The sequence below is a fragment of the Rhinopithecus bieti genome, unplaced genomic scaffold (genome assembly GCF_001698545.2).
Source record: "Rhinopithecus bieti isolate Rb0 unplaced genomic scaffold, ASM169854v2 scaffold_9690, whole genome shotgun sequence".
Lineage (NCBI taxonomy): Eukaryota > Metazoa > Chordata > Mammalia > Primates > Cercopithecidae > Rhinopithecus > Rhinopithecus bieti.
This window is the reverse complement of record NW_016806622.1, coordinates 1,881,265-1,901,817: the sequence shown is the minus strand read 5'-3', so window position 1 is coordinate 1,901,817 and position 20,553 is coordinate 1,881,265. Positions and strand designations below refer to the sequence as shown.

Sequence of the window (20,553 nt, the reverse complement as noted above, 5' to 3'; positions counted from 1 at the left end):
TATATATATATATATATATTAGTTCATTAAAACATGTTACCCAGTCAATTCAGTACAATCAATTAGTAAGATAAAACACTGGGCAGAGAATGGGAAAACTGATTGGTCAGATTTTTTATTCCATTTACCCAGAGTATCCTCTCCCATTCCCACTTAAAACACAAAACTTTTTCTTTCGTTAAAAAATCAATTTGGTTTCCCAAACTGATAAAGTTAACTCTCCTAGACTCACATTCTAAGGTCCCTCATGCAATGATTTATTTGGCAGACTTTATGATATCCCAACATTTATTTTTTATCTTGTTATTTATTCATGTTTAAATTGCCTGTTGACATTTTTTCAATATATTACCTCCCTTCTTGCTTAAACCATTTTCCCCAATGTCACTCAACATAAGAAAATTCTCAGTCATCAGAATATTCTGCCATGTTCACAAAGAAATGTAGTCAGCACTTTCTTCTCTCTCGAGTGCCTGCATTCTTTCATGATTCCATACATTTCTGCTGTATGGGCTGCATTCAAAATCTGTAACTTCCCCAGGACCTTCTGTCTGAGTCAAATATGCTGCTGATACACTCAGTTAAAAAAAAAAAAAAAAAATCCTAAACACGTTTCTAAGCTCAATGGAAGAGGAGAGGCAAGAAAGAAAGATATAAAACTGAAGCAAGATGGATTTCAATGAGGTATATTTAAAGTAGAATTATTTTTGCATAAAGCAAGCCCATGGTAACAATAAAGCCATCAGGAAACAAGAGCAATAGGGGTGAGATAAGGAGGGGCTGATGATGAGAAAACAGTGTTCGATGTTCCGTCTGACACAGTACTAAGTGCTGGTGAGCATGAGGAGCCTAGGCAAGTCTCATATAACCACTTTGGATGGCAGTTTAGCATAACCGAAAAAGCTGAACTCATGCATCCTCCATAATCATGCAATTCCACTCCCAGCAGATAGGCCATTGGTGGCGTACATGCTCCAAGTGTTATATCAGTAATGTTCACAGCAGCATTACTTGGAATAGCCAAAACTGGCAATTATTCAAATTGCAACAGCAAAATGTGCAGTATGATAAAATCTTATACTACTTAAATAGACAAACTACAGTTACACAGAACAACAAACAGCAGTTCCCCCTTATTTACAGAGGATACACTCCAAGAACCCCAGTAGGTGCCTGAAACTGCAGATAGTACCGAACCCCATATATACTATGATTTTTTCCATCTGATAAAGGAGAAGGCTGCTAAGCGACTAACAGGTGGATAATGTATACAGCAAGGATAAGCTCAACAAAGCAATGATTCATGTCCTGGACAAGACAGGGCAGGACAGCAAGAGATTCCATCATGCTACACAGAACAGTGAGCAATTTAAAACTCACGAATTGCTTATTTCTAGAGTTTTCCATTTACTATTTTCAGACCACAGTTGACTACAGGTAACTGAAACCACAGATAAGGAGGCACTACTGTATCTAAATGTCAAAAACATAATGTTGAGCCAAATTAGTCACACACCAAAGAATACATGCTATATGGTTCCATGTACATGAAATTCAAAAACAGACAAAAGTAACCTAGTGACGAATGTCAGGACAGTGGATCTTCGGGAAGGAAACGGGTCATTATTGGGGAGGCTCACAGAAGGGAGGGGGGAGTTTGAGGTGTGAAGTGCTAGTAATTAATGTTCTGTTTCTTGAACAGGACGACAGTTACACGAGTGTTTATTTTCTCATAACTCATTAAGCTTTTCACTTATGGCTTGTGTATTTTTCTGTATGTGTTATATTTCACAATAAATAAAAAATAAAATGTTATTTGACCAAAACTCCCTAGCTTTCTTTCTCAGGTTTACTTTTTCACCCTAAAACTCCACTGACAAAAGAGTTTGCAAGTCTTACAGAAAGAAAATATACTTTAAGTGGTCCTAGAGAGCTTCAAAATTACCTCCATCCTCAAGCTGCATCCTCTCCTCCCAGGTGTTACCTTTCACCACTATTATAACTCAAACAGAGCCCCTCATCCCAAAGCGAATCCATCCTCTTCTTATTTCCTACCTCGCAGAGACCTTGCCCTCTCAACTGCCTCCCTGCTTTCTAACTCCTTTTAGTCTTTCCCTCGCTACCAGCCCCTTCCCATCAGGATTTTGCTGTTGCTTTTCATTCTCATAATGGTATCCTTTTCTATGTTGAAACCATTGTAAACTTGTAATAAAGTTGCAACAGTAATACAAAGAACTCCTATATGACCATCACCCAGAGGACCCGTACGCGCCTTGACCCGTCCACCCCACCCCCCCCCGTTTAAGTTTTCATCAGTTGCCCCAATAGCATTATGACAAAAAAGATCACTGCACTGCACCCACTTCGTACATAGTCTCTTCCAATGTGGAACAGTTCCTCAATCTTTCCTTGACATTTTTGAAGATTATAGTAGATTGAAGACTGAAGATTGAAGGCCCTTGTGCCCTTTCAATGTGTCACATTATTATTGAGTACCTCCTTACTTCCTGGAACAGCAAGATATTCCAGGCTCCAGCTCGAGAATCAGTCATTTCTCTAAAGAGCCCTGATTGCTTTTAGCACAGAGTGGTATTCCAGATCAAGATATGGGTCCTAAATCCATTCACTGCTACTAGAGAGCCACTCTTCCCAGGCGCTCTGAGAAAGGATTAGGAAATATGTAAAAAGAGCTAGGAAATATGAGTGAGTGTGTGTGTGTGTGTGTCTACCCACATATACACATGCATTTACATGGACATTTCTTTATCTGTCTACACATACTGAAAATCATGACTTCATACTCTTAGCTCCAATTCGAATCCATTGTAGCTTTGCCCCTTTCTATGTTGATACCACCTTTCTCCATTCATGAAAAGGCTGGCTTCCACCACTTCAATATATTTACTTATTTGTTCAGTTGCCTATGTGTAGCCAATCTGATCCCAACTGGCCACCATCACCACCTGGTTTAGGCATAGTTTCCAATCAGATATTTTCAGAAGAGTTGCCTATATTCACCATCTTTACTTCCTTGAGTCATTCCTCAGCCCACTACAATTTGATTTCCATGCTGATCAAGGTGACCAGTAATCTCTTTGCCACCAAATCTAAAGGATCTTTCTCAATTCTTTTCTAATTTGAGCTCCCTTGCAGCATTCAAGACTCTGAACATTCTTTGCTTCTTAAAACACTCGTTCCCTCTGATTTCTGTGACTCCCTACTCAAATTGGTTTTCCCTCCACTTTGTCAACCATTCCTTCTTAGATTCTTCTACAGGCTTCTCCCCAAACCCCAACTTTACTTATTATGACTGACTGGGGTTCTGTCCTAGCTCTTTTCTCTGTGCCATCCCTAAGGTCTTTCATCCACTACCATGGCTACAATTATCTACATTCTGCTGACTTACACATCTATATCCTTAAGCCAGATGCAATCCCTAAGCTTAAGACCTATCTAATGAAACACCCATCAAATATTATTCCTTGGGTGTCTCTCAGTCGCTCCACACAAAACATATCTAACACTGAAATAATTTCTACCCAACCCCTTCCCCCAAACCTTCTCTTCTTTCTGAGTAATGCAACTCAATGAACAGAGTTGCCATCTGTTCAGCAGCCCAAACCAGCAACTGAGGAACCATTCTTAACTCCTTTTGTCCCACTCCCACATCATCAAGCCTGCTGATGTTATATCCTAAATCTCTTTCAGATTTATTTCCTCAGCAATTCTGTAGACTAACCAATCCTCATTTCTTGTCTGAATTACCACCACAGTCTTCTAACTGGCTCCCTACTCTTACCATTCTTCCAATCTGATCTACACAATCTTTGTAAAATATGCATATAATCTTTACCCCCTCCTTAAAATCCTTCCAAGAATCCCGGCAGCACTCAGGACAGTGCTTGTTCCTTCATGCGGCTCATTAGGCCCTGCAGGACCTTGTCCTAGCTACTTTTACAACACCATCTCTTGTTCTTCAACTTCAAACTCAACCTTAGCTGCGTCGAAATTTCTTTCACTTGCACAAACGTGCAACATCCTTTCTAGCCCTTGGGCCCTCACATTCTTCTCCCTCTGCCTCTTTGCTACATTACTTGGCCAAATTCTACTTATCCCTCAGGACACAGGCTCTGGGAATCTTCCCAGAATGCCCCTGCTCTGTACTTCAATGGCACTCTCTACATCTCTAGAGTGCTAATTTATTCCAATGGCTCATTTAATGATTTCACTTCCCAATCAGATTATTAGCTCTACCAAGGTCTCAGAGAGAAACAGAAGCAGTGTCTTAGTCACAGCTCTATCACCAGGACCTAGCAAAACAGCCAAAACACAGTACGTGTGCCCTAAGTATGTACTGAATGAATCAGCCTCAAAAATAGCAAATCTACAGCAGCCACAGCCAAAGAGCACATTTCACACACATGCATTAACTCAAGCCGTGGGGCAGTTACATCCTCCTTCACTCCTGTTACTGCTTGATTCAAAGGTTGGCATCTTTATGTGTAATGAACAATAATACAATCATTTTAGCCTGAAAGAAAAAGAACTATTTCCTTTAGAAAAAGACAGAAGTTCCTCTTCGTTCTCTGCAGTAAGTTGGAATGACTCATTATTTTTTACATTTTCATGAAAACAACACACAACAAACTCACTGTGTGAGACAGTACACACCCTCTCAGCCAAGAGGGTTACAATAAGAGTGAATGCTTTGGCCCTTAAGATGGGTCCAGGATGTTCTCCCTGTACATAACTCCGCGCGCGTGCACACACACACACACACACACACACACACACACACACACATGTTCAGTGTCTCAGAAAATACACAGCATGATTGAACAAAAGAAAAATAGCAAATGCACTCTTGAAGGACATATCTCCACCCTTAGCATGTTGTCTGGCCCACAGGAGAGGCAATACCAAATATGAGAAGTGACACCAGCCAACTGTAAACACCGAAGCTGGTGTCCGGGAGAGGAGGAGATCTTTGAAGAGGGTTAATACTGTCTCTACTAACTATATGCCATGACTCTCGTAAGCCATATCCAAGCCATCTCGTTTTTATTGTCCCCATTTTACATATTTTGAGATTAAGTAAGTAGCCTATAGGTAATACATAACAAAGTGCAGTTCTTTCCAATTCCTAGCACTATATCCCAAAATGGGTAAAACTGAAAAATCAGAAAACACTAGTAGAAGCATCTATTTAGAAAAATGAAGAAGAATGTCAGAGGAAATAAATAAAAGTTAAAAATTATTGGTTCTGAGAAGTAGGAAGTAGGAATAGGAAGTGTTGGGCAAGGGATCTTATTCTTCATATAAACTTTCTAGTAATATTTGAGTTTTGAAATTACACATGTATTATTTTGATATAAGGTACAATTTTAAATCATAGCAGGAGACTCCTTATTGACAAAATAATATCTAAAGTATGATCCATTTAGAAATATAAGGCCAGGCACAGTGGCTCATGCCTGTAATCCCAGCACTCTGGGAGGCCAAGGCGGTGCATCACTTAATATCAGGAGTTCAAGACCAGCCTGGTCAACATGGTGAAACCCCATCTCTACTAAAAATACAAAAGTTAGCCGGGCATTGTGGCACGTGCCTGTAATCCCAGCTACTCGGGAGGCTGAGGCAGCAGAATTGCTTGAACCCGGGAGGTGGAGGTTGCGGTGAGCCGAGATTGTGCCACTGCACTCCAGCCTGGGGGACAGAGCGAGACTCTGTCTCAAAGAAAAAAATTTTAAAAAGAAAAAAATATATATATATGTATACACACACACAGAGAGAAGCTTTTGAATGCTGTTACTAGAAATTGTCTCTGATGGGTGGAGACATAAGAGTTTTGACAGTTTCTTCTTTCCCCATGAAGCTCTGTATTACTATTTCTAAAAGAAATATAATTATTTCACAAAATATTTTAAATTACTTACTTACCTTAGCTGATTTTTCGATATTTAAGCCTCCATCCAGTTCAAAAAGAATAGTCATGTTGTACCCAGTCTGGTTTCCATGTCCATGAGGCCACCAAGTTTCTACAGTAATATTCTTTTAAGAAAACTAAATAGTCATTCTAATATGTCATATTTTCAGCAAAAAAGATTCAAAGTATCACATCAATTTCTCATACAGTCAAGTATAAAACTCTAGGTTCTAAAACAATGTAAATCTCCCTACTTATATGATGTCAAATCACACCAATTCATTGATAATATTTAAAAATCAGCATGCTAGGAATCTAGCATGGATCAATACATCAAAAGCAAAAGGAAAGAACAAAATAACATGAGTGTTCAGAAAAACAACTCTTCCTATCTCTAACACCAAACTTACATTTATTCCACATTCTTAACACTTAGAATGGGACTCTGAAGTTGACTCTTCTTTCACGTCAAAAACTAAAAATCATTTTGAGTTCTTACTTTATCTCAACAGCTACTGAACGTTATTTTGCTCCATCTTTTTTAGTACACAATTATTAATTAGATGAATAGAAAAGGAAAAGAAAAGATAAAATAATCCATTCTATCTTGACGTATGAAAGATCATGAGTTTAGAATTAAAATTATGCATGTAGAATATAAGTATCAATAATTAAAATAATTGACAAGTACCAAAAATAACCACTGCTATTTAAATATAATCCATAGAATGTATTTTGGCTTCAGGATACTACAAATACTACAGAAAATTAAAATATAATGATAAAAATAAAATGAGAGGAAGAATTGCCAAATTAATGATATATTCTCTATTTTCTTAATCTTAAAATTTGGGAAAATCATTCTTTAGCTCATACAGAAAACATATGAGAGACTAAAATTAGAGAAGAAAACAACAAATATAAGCAGAGAAAGTAGATTTTTCTTTCATACTTAGTCCCTCCTTTCTAATCTTTTCTTTAGCACAGGTATTGCTTTTCATCCATTGCTTCTCAGGAAGTACCATCATTTACCTTGCTAATGTTCAAAAATAGCTCAACAATCCTTTTTCCAGGTTGAAGTTCAATATTGTACATCTGTTGTGTTTGCAACTTAGGGATGGCTACGATCACTTGACCACCAACTGGCTTTGAGCTGACAACATCAAATGTAGCCTCTATTTCCAGATTCCACTCCTGGGCACTCTTATCTAAAATATAAAAAGAAAAAAAATATCTAAAATGCTAAGCATTATCACTGCACTTCTCAGGATTCATTGAAGGTAAGACTAAAGCAGCTTCAAACCCAGTAAGTGCTCCACAATGCTGTCGTAATGAAAACTTCGTGGAAATTTTCTTTAATCTTCAGTTTAATCCTTCATTCTGAGGAAGAATAACAAAATGATATATTTTATATAGACTTCCACTCTAAAATGTTATGATTGTAAGTCATAAAACTTTATGGAGCATAAACAGAAAATAACAAATGGAAAGATAAAATAAATTTTCCAAGAACGATACACATTTGTTCCTTTTATAAAGTAAAATACTTTATAAAGTGAAAAGTAATAGTATTTTTACTTTATAATGTAAATGGGTTTTAAAATTATGTAATACATAAATTTATATGTATTAAAATTAATCAAATGTGAAAAAATAAAGTTACACTTGAAATGCAGATAATTTATACAAAAAATATTTCCTGAGGACTTTGTATGTGCCATGTAGTCCACTAAATGATGGGAATTAAATGGTGACCAGGATAAACATGGCCCCTACTCTCATGAACTAAGAGTCTATAGACAAATTCAAAAGTGTAATAATCAGGACAGGAGAAATAAAAGGCTGTCCTGAGAAATAAAAACAGGATGTCAGAAAGCACATCTAATACACAGAGGGTGAAGAAAGGCTTTTTTTTTTTTTTTTTTTTTTTGAAAAGAGTCTCCCTCTGTTCCCCTGGCAGTGGCACGATCATAGTTCACGGCAGCTTTGAACTCCTCAAGCGATCATCCTGCCTCAGCCTTCTGAGTAGCTGGCACTACAGGCATGTGCCACCCCACTTAGCTAATTTTTTTTTTTTTTTACTTTTTGTAAAGATGAGGTCTCACTTTGTTGTCCAGGTTAGTCTTAAACTCCTGGCCTCAAGCAATCCTCCAGCCTCCACCTCCCAAAGCACTGAGATTATAGACATGAGCCACCATGCCTGGCCAAGGAATGCTTTCATTGGAAAGTGGTATCTAGCTGAGACCAGAAGGATGCCTCAGCTAAGTACGGAGGAAGATGATAAGGATTCTAGGCATACAGAAGCATGTGAAGGCCCACGAGTGAGAGAGAGGAATGCCATAACAAGGAAATTTGGGCAATAACAAAATTGATGAGGGGGGTCAGCATAATTGAAAAGTTGAGCAGTGTCCAAAGGACGAACAGGTGAGGAGTTTGGCAATTTCACCCCAGATCAACGTAGAGTCATTGAAGATTTTTCATCAAAGAGCGTAATCAGACTTGCATTTTATAAGAATTGCTAAGGGTCCCAGCACAGTGATATACCAGGATGAATATGAAAGAAGCAGAAAGATAAAATCTCTCTGTGTGCAAAAAGCCTCAGAAAATGCCACTTGGAAAAGCCAGGAACAGAGAGGAGGAAAAGAGTGTTGATCAGAAAGAAGAGAAAACAAGACCGAAGAGGAGAGCTATACGGAAAGAAGAAAGATGAGGGATGAACTTTGGGTGTGGAGTTTGGGGTTGTCAGAATGTTTCAAAAGGGTTTTGAAGTAGAGTTTTATATATGTGCAGTACGACTCTGTCCTCCATTTCCTGTTAAATTTACATTGTTTATATAATGTCTCTGGAATTGGATTTGTGTTTAGTTTTATTTTAAACAAGATAGAGCAGTGGGACAGACTTGGGACAAGAGCTGGGTGGAAAAAGAGACCCTTTTTTAAAGTTACGTAGAAGAAACTGGTGATGAAATCTCAAAAAAGCTTGGAGGTACAGGGGGTTAGAGTCAGCAAAAAAGGTTCTCATTCTTTGCTGCCACAGAAAAAAAGGAGAAGAGCAGTGACTGTGCAGAGGCACTTAGTTTCTATGATTCATGGCAAAATATGGAGGGAGTTCCTATTTAGTGGCTTCCATTTTTCTCCAAAGGAAGGGGAGGGAGAAGGCTACTATCTGAGAAATACCTTAGAGACCCTTCTCCTACGAATAAAGAAGAGATTAGTAATCATGACTTTGCTGCAAAAGAAAAAAAAGCTAGGTTTGTATGCTGATCAATGACAAAAGACTTTATAACTGGCACTGTTTACAACTGTAGGACCACACCAGGCCTGTTCTAAAGATGACCCCAGCACAGTTTATCATTTGCATCTCCCATCAGCCAAAAGCATAGATTTGATGCACATTGAAGTAAAATTAATCCTGGGCTTAAGAACTATTTTTGTTTATTAAATGATTTATTCTGAGAAACACTAGTCAATGAGCCCTGAATTAGGATTGTTCTGATCCAGTTAATTTTGCAGGTTACTTACCGATAGCCTCCAGGTTTTGAATCTGTCAGCTGGTAGATCAACTAGTCTACTTGCTCATCAGTGTTTAATTTCCTCTATTGAATAGGTTATCAAACTATGGTCTTTGGGACAAATCTAGCCCACCTCTTGTTTTTATAAATAAAATTATAAATAAAATTGGAACACAGATGCTGTGGACTAAATGGGGACTCCTCCCCTAAAATTCATATGTTGAAGTCCTAACCTCCAGCTTTTTATGAAGTAATAAGGGTGGGGCAGTAATCTGTTAGGATTGCAGCCTTATAAGAAGAGGAAGAAATAGATATCCATCTCTCTCTTTACTATGTGAGGACATAGCAAGAAGGCATCTGTCTGCAAGCCAGGAAGGGAGCCCTCACTGGAAACCAAATTGGCCAGCACCTTTATCTCGGACTTCCCAGCTGCCAGAACTGTGAGAAATAAACTTCTGTTATTTAAGTCACTCTGCCTATGGTATTTTCTTAGGGCAGCCACAGCAGACTAATATAACAGTCATGCTCATTTGTTTACTTATTGTCTTTGGTTGCCTTTGCAATACAACAATAGAGTTGAGTAGTTGTGACAGATGCCTAAACTATTTTACTGTATGATCCTTAACAGAAAAAGTTTGCTAATCCTCACCCTAGAATATTCCCCTCCAAAAGTCCATTCTAACCTTTCTTTAAATATCTCTAATGACGAAAAACCTCTGTCTCACAAAATAGCCTTCCCATTTGTGCTAGGCTTGGCTATTGTAAAGACTCCCTTTATGCTGAATTTGAAATATACTTCTCCTTAATATTCACCTAAAGATTTTAGTTCTGTCCTTTCAGCACCTCCTACCAACCAAGCAGCCTCCTGTGTTGTTTTCTGCTACTTCTTCTTTGGTAGGAGAATCAGCTGTTAGTGACAGCCTCTGACAGGAAAACAAATAATGCAGTCCTCAAAGGTCATTGGCAAAATTTCCCAGTTTCTCTTGCTTTGAACTTGGAAGGTTCTCGAGAAAGTCTGCACTCCTCCAGAGCATAACCCATTAACACTCCTGAGCACTATTAAATGAACAAACTAAGGTTGTAGAATTAAAAACACAGTATGAAGATCTACGAGCCTACAAAGTTATCACCAGATATACTTAAGAACATATTTTTCCCCTCTCCTCTTCTTTCAAATAGAGTAAACCCCTTTCTTCCAGCAACACATGGAAAAGCAGGTAATTTAGGTTCACAAGGGGCAAAGTCTTAAATAACCAGTAGTTTTTCTGATGTTCTTTGGTCACTCCCTTTCACTTGCTAAATTAAATTTATAAATCGCATAATCCTATTTGCAGGTAAGAACTCCATCTTATAAATTAAGCCGCATTTCTAGAATACAGCTCCCTATTATCTCTCTCCTGGCATTACCAAGTCACCATTTCCTGAAGAACACCTATCATCACCAGCTCTCCTGAAGTGAAATGCAAGATCATTTCAAAAATGGATACAGTACTGGGGGTGAGGGCAGGAAAGAAGGATTGCTATATCTTCTAGAATCCCCTACAGAGCCCATCCTTCCAATCACACCACCAAGTTCTGCATTCTCTCTTCACTTTGACTAAACAACTCTGGGCACAAAGAGGACAGGAATTCTTTATCAAAACAGGTGGAAAGGCAATGCTGGCCTGCCCTCTCCACAATTTGAGGTCTTGAGGCCCTCTCTGGCCTGAGGGCTTATTGGTGTTCTCGCTGATGTCCTATGCCCAAGCAGAAGAGATTGAGCTCTATAGTTTGTTCACATAACCTCAATCAAGAAGGCAACCCAGAGGATGGCAGAGAATGTGGTTCTGACCACTGATTCACTTTAAGGCTTTGCCAGAGATGACTCAGTGAGGGTTCTTTAAAAAAAGAAAAAACAAAGAGCACAACGTGTCTGACCTGGATGGTAATTTGTAGAAAGTGTAAGTACCTACATAGCCTAGATTAATGTATGCTGCTCCTTCATTCAGAGTATCACAAGACAACTGTAGCTCACGTAGATGTGTCCAGTACATCAGCCTTCAAAATCCTCTCTAATATGCCAGCTTCCTCTTACATTCTCATACAGTCTACTCCTTTGCTAAGATGTAGTTTGGGGGGGGGGAAGAAAGGTCAAAAAAAAGCTTTATTCAATTGTCTAGGAGAAAAAGTTATAAGGAGAGACATAGAAAGTAGACAAATAAGAGGACTCAGTTACATTACTTCAAGTGTGTCAAAAAGTAACAGGAAGACATACTCCCAAACTATACGCTAAGCCTTGCTTTAATTGATTGTAATAAAGACTCAAGTATCAATGTTTTCATCCAGTCATGTAATGTCTAGTTTCAAGAAAAACTGGGTTGTTCCACACTTATACCCTCACTAGGTGGTAATGACTATTCTAATTTACAAACAAAGGAAAAGAACCACAAAATGTTCGAGGTAGAAGAAACTTGGAGATGTTCTCGTCACTTTGCAAGTGTTTCTGAGGCCCTGACTGCAGAATTTCCCTCCTGAGCCAATGGACAGCCAAGGGTCCAGGTTTCCTAACTCTGGTGCTCTCGATTTTCCATGAGCCTCTCGCAGTGATGCCTACCAAAAGGAAAGACACTCGCAGGTACACAATGATTGACATTTGTATATGAATAATGAGGAAAAACAAAAGCAAAGGTACTTTTTGCCTTTCAGAGTCCTAAAGCCAAATGTCGAATATATTCAATGTAAAACAAAGAATTTGGGGGCACTGTAACAATAAAATGTTAGCCTCTTATAAGAGGGTCACTGTAAAAAGGAATACTGAAATGGGCCAGGCGTAGTGGCTCATGCCTATAGTTCCAGCACTTTGGGAGGCTGAGGCATGAGGATCTCTTGAGCCCAGGGGTTTGAGACCAGCCTGGGCTACATAATGAGACCCCCATCTATAAAAAAATTTTAAAGTTAGCTGGGTGTAGTGACACGCCTGTGGTCCCAGCTACTTGAGTGGCTGAGATGACAGGATCGCTTGAGCCCAGGAGGTCAAGGCTAAAGTGAGCCGAGATCGCTCCACTACACTCCAGCCTGTGCAACAGTGTGAGACTTTGTCTCAAAGTAAAAAAGGAAAGAACACTGAAATCTACAAACATAGATAATATGTCTGACCCTCTGCTAAACGTATATTTATATGGTGCCACAGTTCCTGTACTTATCCAAATAGCATCTTTGTAACCTAAACTACCTGATGAGGGCACTAAAACAGTTATGTGAGCATTTCTGTCAAGCAAATGAAATCTATTTCTTGAATAACTACCGTCTGCAAACCTTAACAGGCATTATAAATTATATCCCAATCCAAAAAGGCAAATATGCTGTCTCTAACTCTCTGAACGTACTTAGAAAGACAAAATATACCCAAGGGTCACAGTTAAGAATACAGGATGGCATCGGGAACCATAAGGACTAGCAGGGCAGTGAAAGTTCAGAGGCAGGGCACATTCAAGTCAGCAAGGGATGAATCTGCAAACACTGGTAGATGAAAAAGATGCTTCATCTCATTGCGGGGAAAAGCTATTCAAAAATACCTGCCTGTATTAGCTTTGCCCTGCTGACCTCCTCACAGCTCCCCCTTTTGCAGGTTCTCCTCTTCCTCCATCTTTAATAGAATATGAAAAGCTGCAGGGAAAGGTAGTCATGTGCATTTAAAGAAACAGTAATGACACCACACTGAAATGACCAAGCCATGGAATTTATAAATTCAAACATAAGATATTTTCCTGTACTCCTGCCAGAATAATGGGACGGACTTAAGCAGCTGCTTTTCAAAGACCTAACCATTGCCTTAGCCAAAAATGTTGGCCCACAGTTAGTTAAAACAGCTGTTTTCCCTCTTCTTCACCAAGCAGCAAGATCTCCTTGCTTACTCAGCAGCACAAAACCCTTGAAAATGAAATCAAGGCAAAAGAGACCCAATGCAAAATGCTCCCTAGAACAAGGATAAGTTAGTAAGCTCCAAAGAAAATTTACTCAAGCAATGAGGAGACTAATCAGAGGAAAAATTATTCAAGCAACGTACCTTCTTTATGGATATTTCAAGCAAAATACCCATAAAGTTATTTTCAAGGGCTATTTTATGAATAAAATAAAGATGAATGAAAAAGTGATTACAAATGAATGCATTAAAAAATAAATGCATGCTTATCAAATAAGTAAGACTGACAAATCTTTATTTTAATATTATAGTCTCTGTATTAAGCCATAACCCAAGGATTGCAATGCCCTTTAATCTACTGAGCAGGCCAGGGTCTGGCTGAGAGCTAGCCCACACTCCAACTCCATGGCTAGGTCATCCAGGAAGAAGAGAGTGCTTTAGGCTGAGACAGCAAGTAAATTTGGACAGTGTGGTGAAGAGAACATCTTTAAGGTAGCAGAAGTGTTCCTTAGATTCACAGCTCACCTCAGCTCAAGAAGACAAGACAAGGGAGCTCACACGCTGAAAAACATCTCCATATTATTTATTTGTTATATATTTATTACTGTGGTAATAAAAGTGAACAGTGTATTTTTTCAACAGAAAATACCTATTGTAATTTCTAACTCAGTATGTTTATAAAACTTTATGAAAAGTTCATAAAATTAGGCAATCATCCCTTCCTAATAAATGTATGCCCTAGTGTGAAGAGTTCATATCAGATTGTAAACATAACAGACCTAGCATGGACAAGATAATCAATAAATGAATATATGTCAGTTTCTTTCTTTCTCTCTCTCTCTCTCTCTCTCTCTCTCTCTCACTCACTCACACACACACACACACACACACACACACACACACACTTACCATCATTATCACCACCATCCAGGGCCTTCAGTTTTGGACAGATTATTTGCTTATAAATGTCCTTAATCCTTGGAATTGAGACATCTGCCCTTACCAGTTAGCCTCTCCCCATATCTCCTTCCCACATATCTCAGTATCCCAAGTTCAGCCCAGACTTCTCCCTTTCTTCTCCTAAGTGATGAAGTCAGTTTCCCTCCCAGCCCTCATCTCCAAGGGAAAAGGACAGTAGATTCTTGCTGGGTTTCCACACCCACTAAAAAGCATCTGAGTTTCTCTTCCCAATACGGCATTACTTTTTCACTTTTTAAAGTACTTTAAAGTTACTCTTTCATTTTTTAAGGTAACTATAATAGTTATCAATATTTAAAATCTGATTAGAATATTTCAGAGCTAAGGATAAATCTTTCAAATTAATATTTGCTACTGAGGTTTTAAAGAAAGTCACGCCAATGAACTGGAATCTCGTAATGTTTAGATAAGTCACAGGAATCTTAGAGATAAAGATAAACAGCAGTAATTTCTGCTTTCCTTTGACCTCAGTATTTTTTTCAAATATAAATTGTTTTTATTATTAACTATCTTAAACATTAAGAATATGTGAACATCATTTAGGAAGCTGAAGTTAGGGCAAATCGAACAAATGACCATAGGATATTAAAAAGTGCCAAAGTTTAGAAACCACTATTTCTAAAGACTAAGAATACAGAAAAGAAACACATATACATATATGTGTATACATATATGTATATATATGTATATGTGTATATATACATATATATATACATATATACTTATACAGGGTATAGTATATATACCCTATATATAGTGTATATATAGTATAGTATATAGAGAGAGTATATATACTTATACTCTAATTTTATTACATCAAACAACCAAATTGATAACTATAAACTACATATATACTTATATATGTATATACATATATATAAGTATATACATATATACTTACATATGTGTATATACCCATATGTATATACATATATACTTATATACATATATAAGTAAATTAATTCACAAGAATTTCAGATTAATTTTTTAGTTTAATAGGCTTCCTTCTGTCATACACAATTAAGTTAGGGAACTATGGTCTTTTGATCTTCAGGAGTAAACTCGCTAATTTTAAGTCAAGATATAAATTGAACACTTGAAAAAGCACAAAGATTACAGTATCTCTTTCTAGCCTCAACGGGGGAAGGCAGAAAGTGTCCCACAGACAAATTAGTCTAGGCTTTCACATCAAGTTAGCTGAAGTTACTAGACTAGATTAGTTTGTTTTAATAACTACTTTATCCATTTACTACAGAGGCCCAATATAGAAATTTAGAAAAGACAGTTAAACAGAAGAATAAAATGCAAGCCATTTGTAACACTACTACAGAGATAGCTACTGTTTGCATTAGCTTTTGTTTGTTTACTTGTTTGTTTGTTTTTGAGACAGGGTCTTGCTTAGTCACCCAGACCAGAATACAGTGGAATAATCATAGCTCACTGCAGCCTCAACCTCCCTGGCTCAAGTAATCCTCCTGAAATTGCCTTTACAAAATTATAACTGAGGAAATTATGACAATGAAAGAAATCAGACCTAATCTACTCCATCTTGCTTCTAACATTTAAGCTGTTCTTATTCCTGGCAGTAGGCTGAACTAACTTTGGGAAGGAATTTTGTTTGACTCTGAAACAAAAAGGATAACAACTCTTTCCCGAAAAGACTCCTTCTTGCCTGGGGACCAGTCTGCCTTTGCAGGACTAACAAATTAGCTACAAGATTAGAAATTACAGTTTAGGGGTCATGTAAACTTAATTTTTTAGTTTAATAGGCTTCCTTCTGTCATACACAATTAAGTTAGGGAACTATGGTTGGTCTTTTGATCTTCAGGAGTAAACTCGCTAATTTTAAGTCAAGCTATAAATTGAACACTTGAAAAAGTGCAAAGATTACAGTATCTCTTTCTAGCCTCAACACGGGGAAGGCAGAAAGTGGCTCCAAGAGTCTGAACCTCCCCAAATTGCTCCTGGGATAACATCAGTATTGTAAAACCTAGATCAGTGCTTGAGATATTTTACAGACCCTGCACTGGATGGATCAGCTGACACTACCCATACTGGTAATCTGGCTCAACCAGTTCTGCCATCCTACCCAGTAAAGAAGACAGCAAGAAAACCTTACTTCACTTCCCTTACGATTCCGTCTCCAACCTGACCACTCAGCATTCCCCACTTTCCAAGCCCCTACCCACCAGATTATCTTTAAAAACTCTGATCCCACCCAGCGTGGTGGCTCACGCCTGTAATCCCAGCACTTTGGGAGGCCGAGACAGGTGGGTCACGAGGTCAGGAGATCAAGACCATCCCCACTAACACAGTGAAACTCCATCTCTACCAAAAATACAAAAAATAAGCTGGGTGTGGTGTCGAATGCCTGTAGTCGCAGCTACTCAGGAGGCTGAGGCAGGAGAATCACTTGAACCTGGGAGACGGAGGTTGCGGTTAGCCGAGATCGCACCACTGCACTCCAGCCTGGGCAACAGAGCAAAACTCTGTCTTAAAAAAAAAAACAAAAAACAAAAAAGCTCTGATCCCCAAATGCTGAATGCTTAGGGGGACTGATTTGAGTAATAATAAAACTCTGGTTTCTCACACAGCCAGCTCTGCCTGAATTACTCTTTCTCCGTTGCAATTCCCCTGTTTTGATAAATCAGCTCTGTCTAGGCAGCAGGCAAGGTGAATTCATTGGGAGGTTACACTCCCACCTCAGTCTCCGAGTACTTGGGATTACAAGCATACACCACCACACATGGCTAATTTTTTTAATTTTTTGTAGAGACAATGTTTGCCCAGGCTGGTTTCAAACTTCTGGCCTCAAGTGATCCTTCGAACCTGGTCTCCCAAAGTGCTAAAGATCACAAGCATGAGCCACCACGCCCAGCCTTGCATTAGTTTTGACCCACCTCATTCCACACTTAAATTTTAAAAATGAATACATTTTATTTTAAATAAAAATTATATGTATCTTTTTTATTATGAACTCAGCTTTTTAAAAAAAGATTCAGTAACTCTCACAGTGCCTGTCTCATAGTATATGCCAAATAAATATATAAAAGTATCCAGACCACATTAGCTTATTCTTTTATTATTTCTCAACATTTAAACGTCTATTGATATCAGCGATACCTGCTGTCTTCCAGATAAAAACTGAAAAAAAAAACTCTGAAGAAACTTCTAAAAGTAGAACTCTCTTAATGTCCTCATGAGCTTATGCTCTAATTTTATTACATCAAACAACCACATTGATAACTATGAAATTAATTAGAAATATAGGAATTACTACTTAACATGCACAAAGCACATCTTCTGAACAGGAAACATATATTTCTCTATGTTAAGTACAAAATATATTACAGTCATAGATTTTCAAACATGAAGGAGGAGCTTCAAGATGGCAGACTAGTAGCATCCGGTATTTGCCACCTCCCCAAAGAAGAACCCCTTCAGATAGATCACCTATCAGAAAACACCGAAATTCAACAGAAAAGTGACAGAAAACAGCTAAGGTAAGGAAGGAGAGAAAAGCAAGGAACCCTGCTTAGCAGGGAGCAGCTGAAAGCCTGGAGAGGCTCCCCAGTGCTGGGAAAAGGTAAGGGAGTCACCTCCAGTGGTCTACATACCCATCATGGACTCCTGCAATCCTAGCTATGTTGAGAGCACCTCCACCCTCGCAGCCCCCAAGACCAGTAGAGGGAGCTACCAGATATGCAATGGCATTGCTCCAGAGAGGCAGCTCCTAAGCAGTTAAAGCAAGGCACCATTTTGAGAGCCTGGCCCCGACCAGACTGCATGCTGCTTTTGGGCTTAAAAGCCCTACATCTCCACATTCCTGGAGAGTTACTGACATCCCCACATGTAGCCAGGCACTGCTGCTGGCTGCTGCCACCAATGCTGAAGCAACTCCACCACCCCCAAGAACAGGGCTGCTACACATTTCAAAACACCCTGTGGAAGGGCTACCCTGCTTATCTCTACTACCTGGGGCGAAAGTGCATGCTCTCCACTCACCTACAGCTATTGCCACTGAAAGCAACCCCATCCTCCCCTGGAGCAGGGTGGCAGCACAGTCACTACTGCCCCCACCCAAGCATTCCACCAGTGCTCTGGATACCATCCTATGCCTGCCTACCACAACCAGCTCCCAGTGCACCACTAGAGGGGTCTGAGAACACGACTGCCTGGCCTGGCTCTACACTCCCACTCAGTGCCTGAGCAAATGGTCTGGAAGCCTGGGGATCACCCTGCCCCAACCACCACTGTTGGTACCTTAGCACTCCTCCCAGGAGCCTGAGGACAGGCCCACTAAACCTGCAGCTACTACCACAGCTAACATCTGCCTGAATGTGCCACCTACAGGCCTGGGGACTAGCGTACCCAGCCTGTTGCAGCCACTGCCAACACCAATGCAGACTTCTTGGAAACCAGAGGATGTCCGCACTGCTACTGCTATTTTCCATGGCCATACCTGCTGCCCAAGGCCTGGGAAAGACCAACCCATCCCGTTTGCTACCACTTGCCACTGCGCGCAGTCACTGCCAGCACCCAAGCAGGCCAGTCACCTGGAGGCCCAAGATTCATCATGCTTGGACTCACTAATAACAGTGCCAGCATATATTGCACTGAAGCCCAAGGACAGGCACACTCAGCCTGCTGCTGCCACCAGTGAAGTCTAAGGATTGGCCTCTTGAAGTTCCCATCCCCAGCAAAACTTCACTACAACCTCCACTAACAACTATACTCTAAGCCACTGAGGAAATCACAAACACCACTGATGCTGTTACAGCTGAAGAAATCATATAGAAACTACACTATTGCAAGCACTGAGAATCAAAGCAAAAGTGCGCTACCCAGACAATACCACAGATACATCTTCAGGAAAATTCTTCCCCTGTAAAAGTGAATTCAAAAAATTGGAAGAAGTGGTTGTTACACCAGACGCATGGATATAAACATAAGGACACAAAAAACATGCAAAAGCAAGGAAATATGACAGTTCCAAAGGAACACAATAATTATCCAACAACAGATTCCAATAAAATGCATGAAATCCCATATAAAGAATTCAAAATAAGAAAATTAAAGACATTCATTGAGATCCAAGATAACTCAGGAAAAAAAAAAAAAAAAAAAGAAATCAGAAAAACAATTCAGGATGTCAATAAGAAATTTACCAAACAAGGGTGGCACCCAAGATGGCCGAACAGGAACAGCTCCAGCCTCCAGCTCCCAGCATGAGCGACACAGAAGACAGGTGATATCTGCATTTTCAACTGAGGTACCGGGTTCATCTCACTGGGGCACGTCAGATGCTGGTCCATGGGTGCAGCCCGACCAGCGAGAGCTGAAGCAGGGCAAGGCATCACCTCACCTGGGAAGCACAAGGGGGAAGGGAATTCCTTTTCCTAGCAAAGGGAAATTGAGACACATAACATCTGGAAAATCAGGTAACTCCCACCCTAATACTGCATTTTACCAAGGGTCTTAGCAAACGGCACACCAGGAGATTATATCCCACACCTGGCCCGGAGGGTCCCACGCCCACGTTGCCTCCATCATTACTAGCACAGCGGTTGGAGATCTAACTGCAAGGCAGCAGCAAGGCTGGGGGAGGTGTGCCCGCCATTGCTGAGGCTTAAGTAGATAAAGCCATCGGGAAGCTCGAATCGGGTGGAGCCCACCGCAGCTCAAGGAGCCCTGCCTGCCTCTGTAGACTCCACCTCTGGGGATAGGGCATAGCTAAACAAAAAGCAGCAGAAACCTCTGCAGATGTAAAAGTCCCTGTCTGACAGCTTTGAAGAGAGCAGTGGTTCTCCTAGCATGGAGGTTGAGATATGAGAACGGACAGACTGCCTGCTCAAGTGGGTCTCTGACCCCTGAGTAGCCTAACTGGGAGACATCCCCCATTAGGTGCAGACCAACACATCACACCTCACACAGCTGGGTACACCCTGAGACGAAGCTTCCAGAGCAAGAATCATACAGCAACACTCGCTGTTCAGCAATATTCTATCTTCTGCAGCCTCTGCTGCTGATACCCAGGCAAACAGGGTCTGGAGTGGACCTCAAGCAAACTCCAACAGACCTACAGCTGAGGGTCCTGATTGTTAGAAGGAAAACTAACAAACAGAAAGGACACCCACAGCAAAACCCTATCAGTACGTCACCATCATCAAAGACCAAAGGCAGATAAAACCACAAAGATGGGGAAAAAGCAGTGCAGAAAAGCTGGAAATTCAAAAA

At 39.8% G+C, this 20,553-nt stretch overlaps 1 protein-coding gene across 2 annotated transcripts in view; it reads right to left on the bottom strand.

Annotated features, from left to right (window-relative positions):
- Positions 1–20,553, bottom strand: part of MANBA (mannosidase beta) — a 138,568-nt gene that overhangs the window by 59,980 nt on the left and 58,035 nt on the right. For both annotated transcript variants that reach the window (XM_017877083.1, XM_017877084.1), the window contains exons 6-7: positions 6,959–7,134; positions 5,941–6,051 (exon numbers count right to left, since the gene is read on the bottom strand). In XM_017877083.1, the coding sequence (XP_017732572.1) occupies positions 5,941–6,051; positions 6,959–7,134 (287 nt within the window). The remainder of the gene's footprint in view (positions 1–5,940; positions 6,052–6,958; positions 7,135–20,553) is intronic.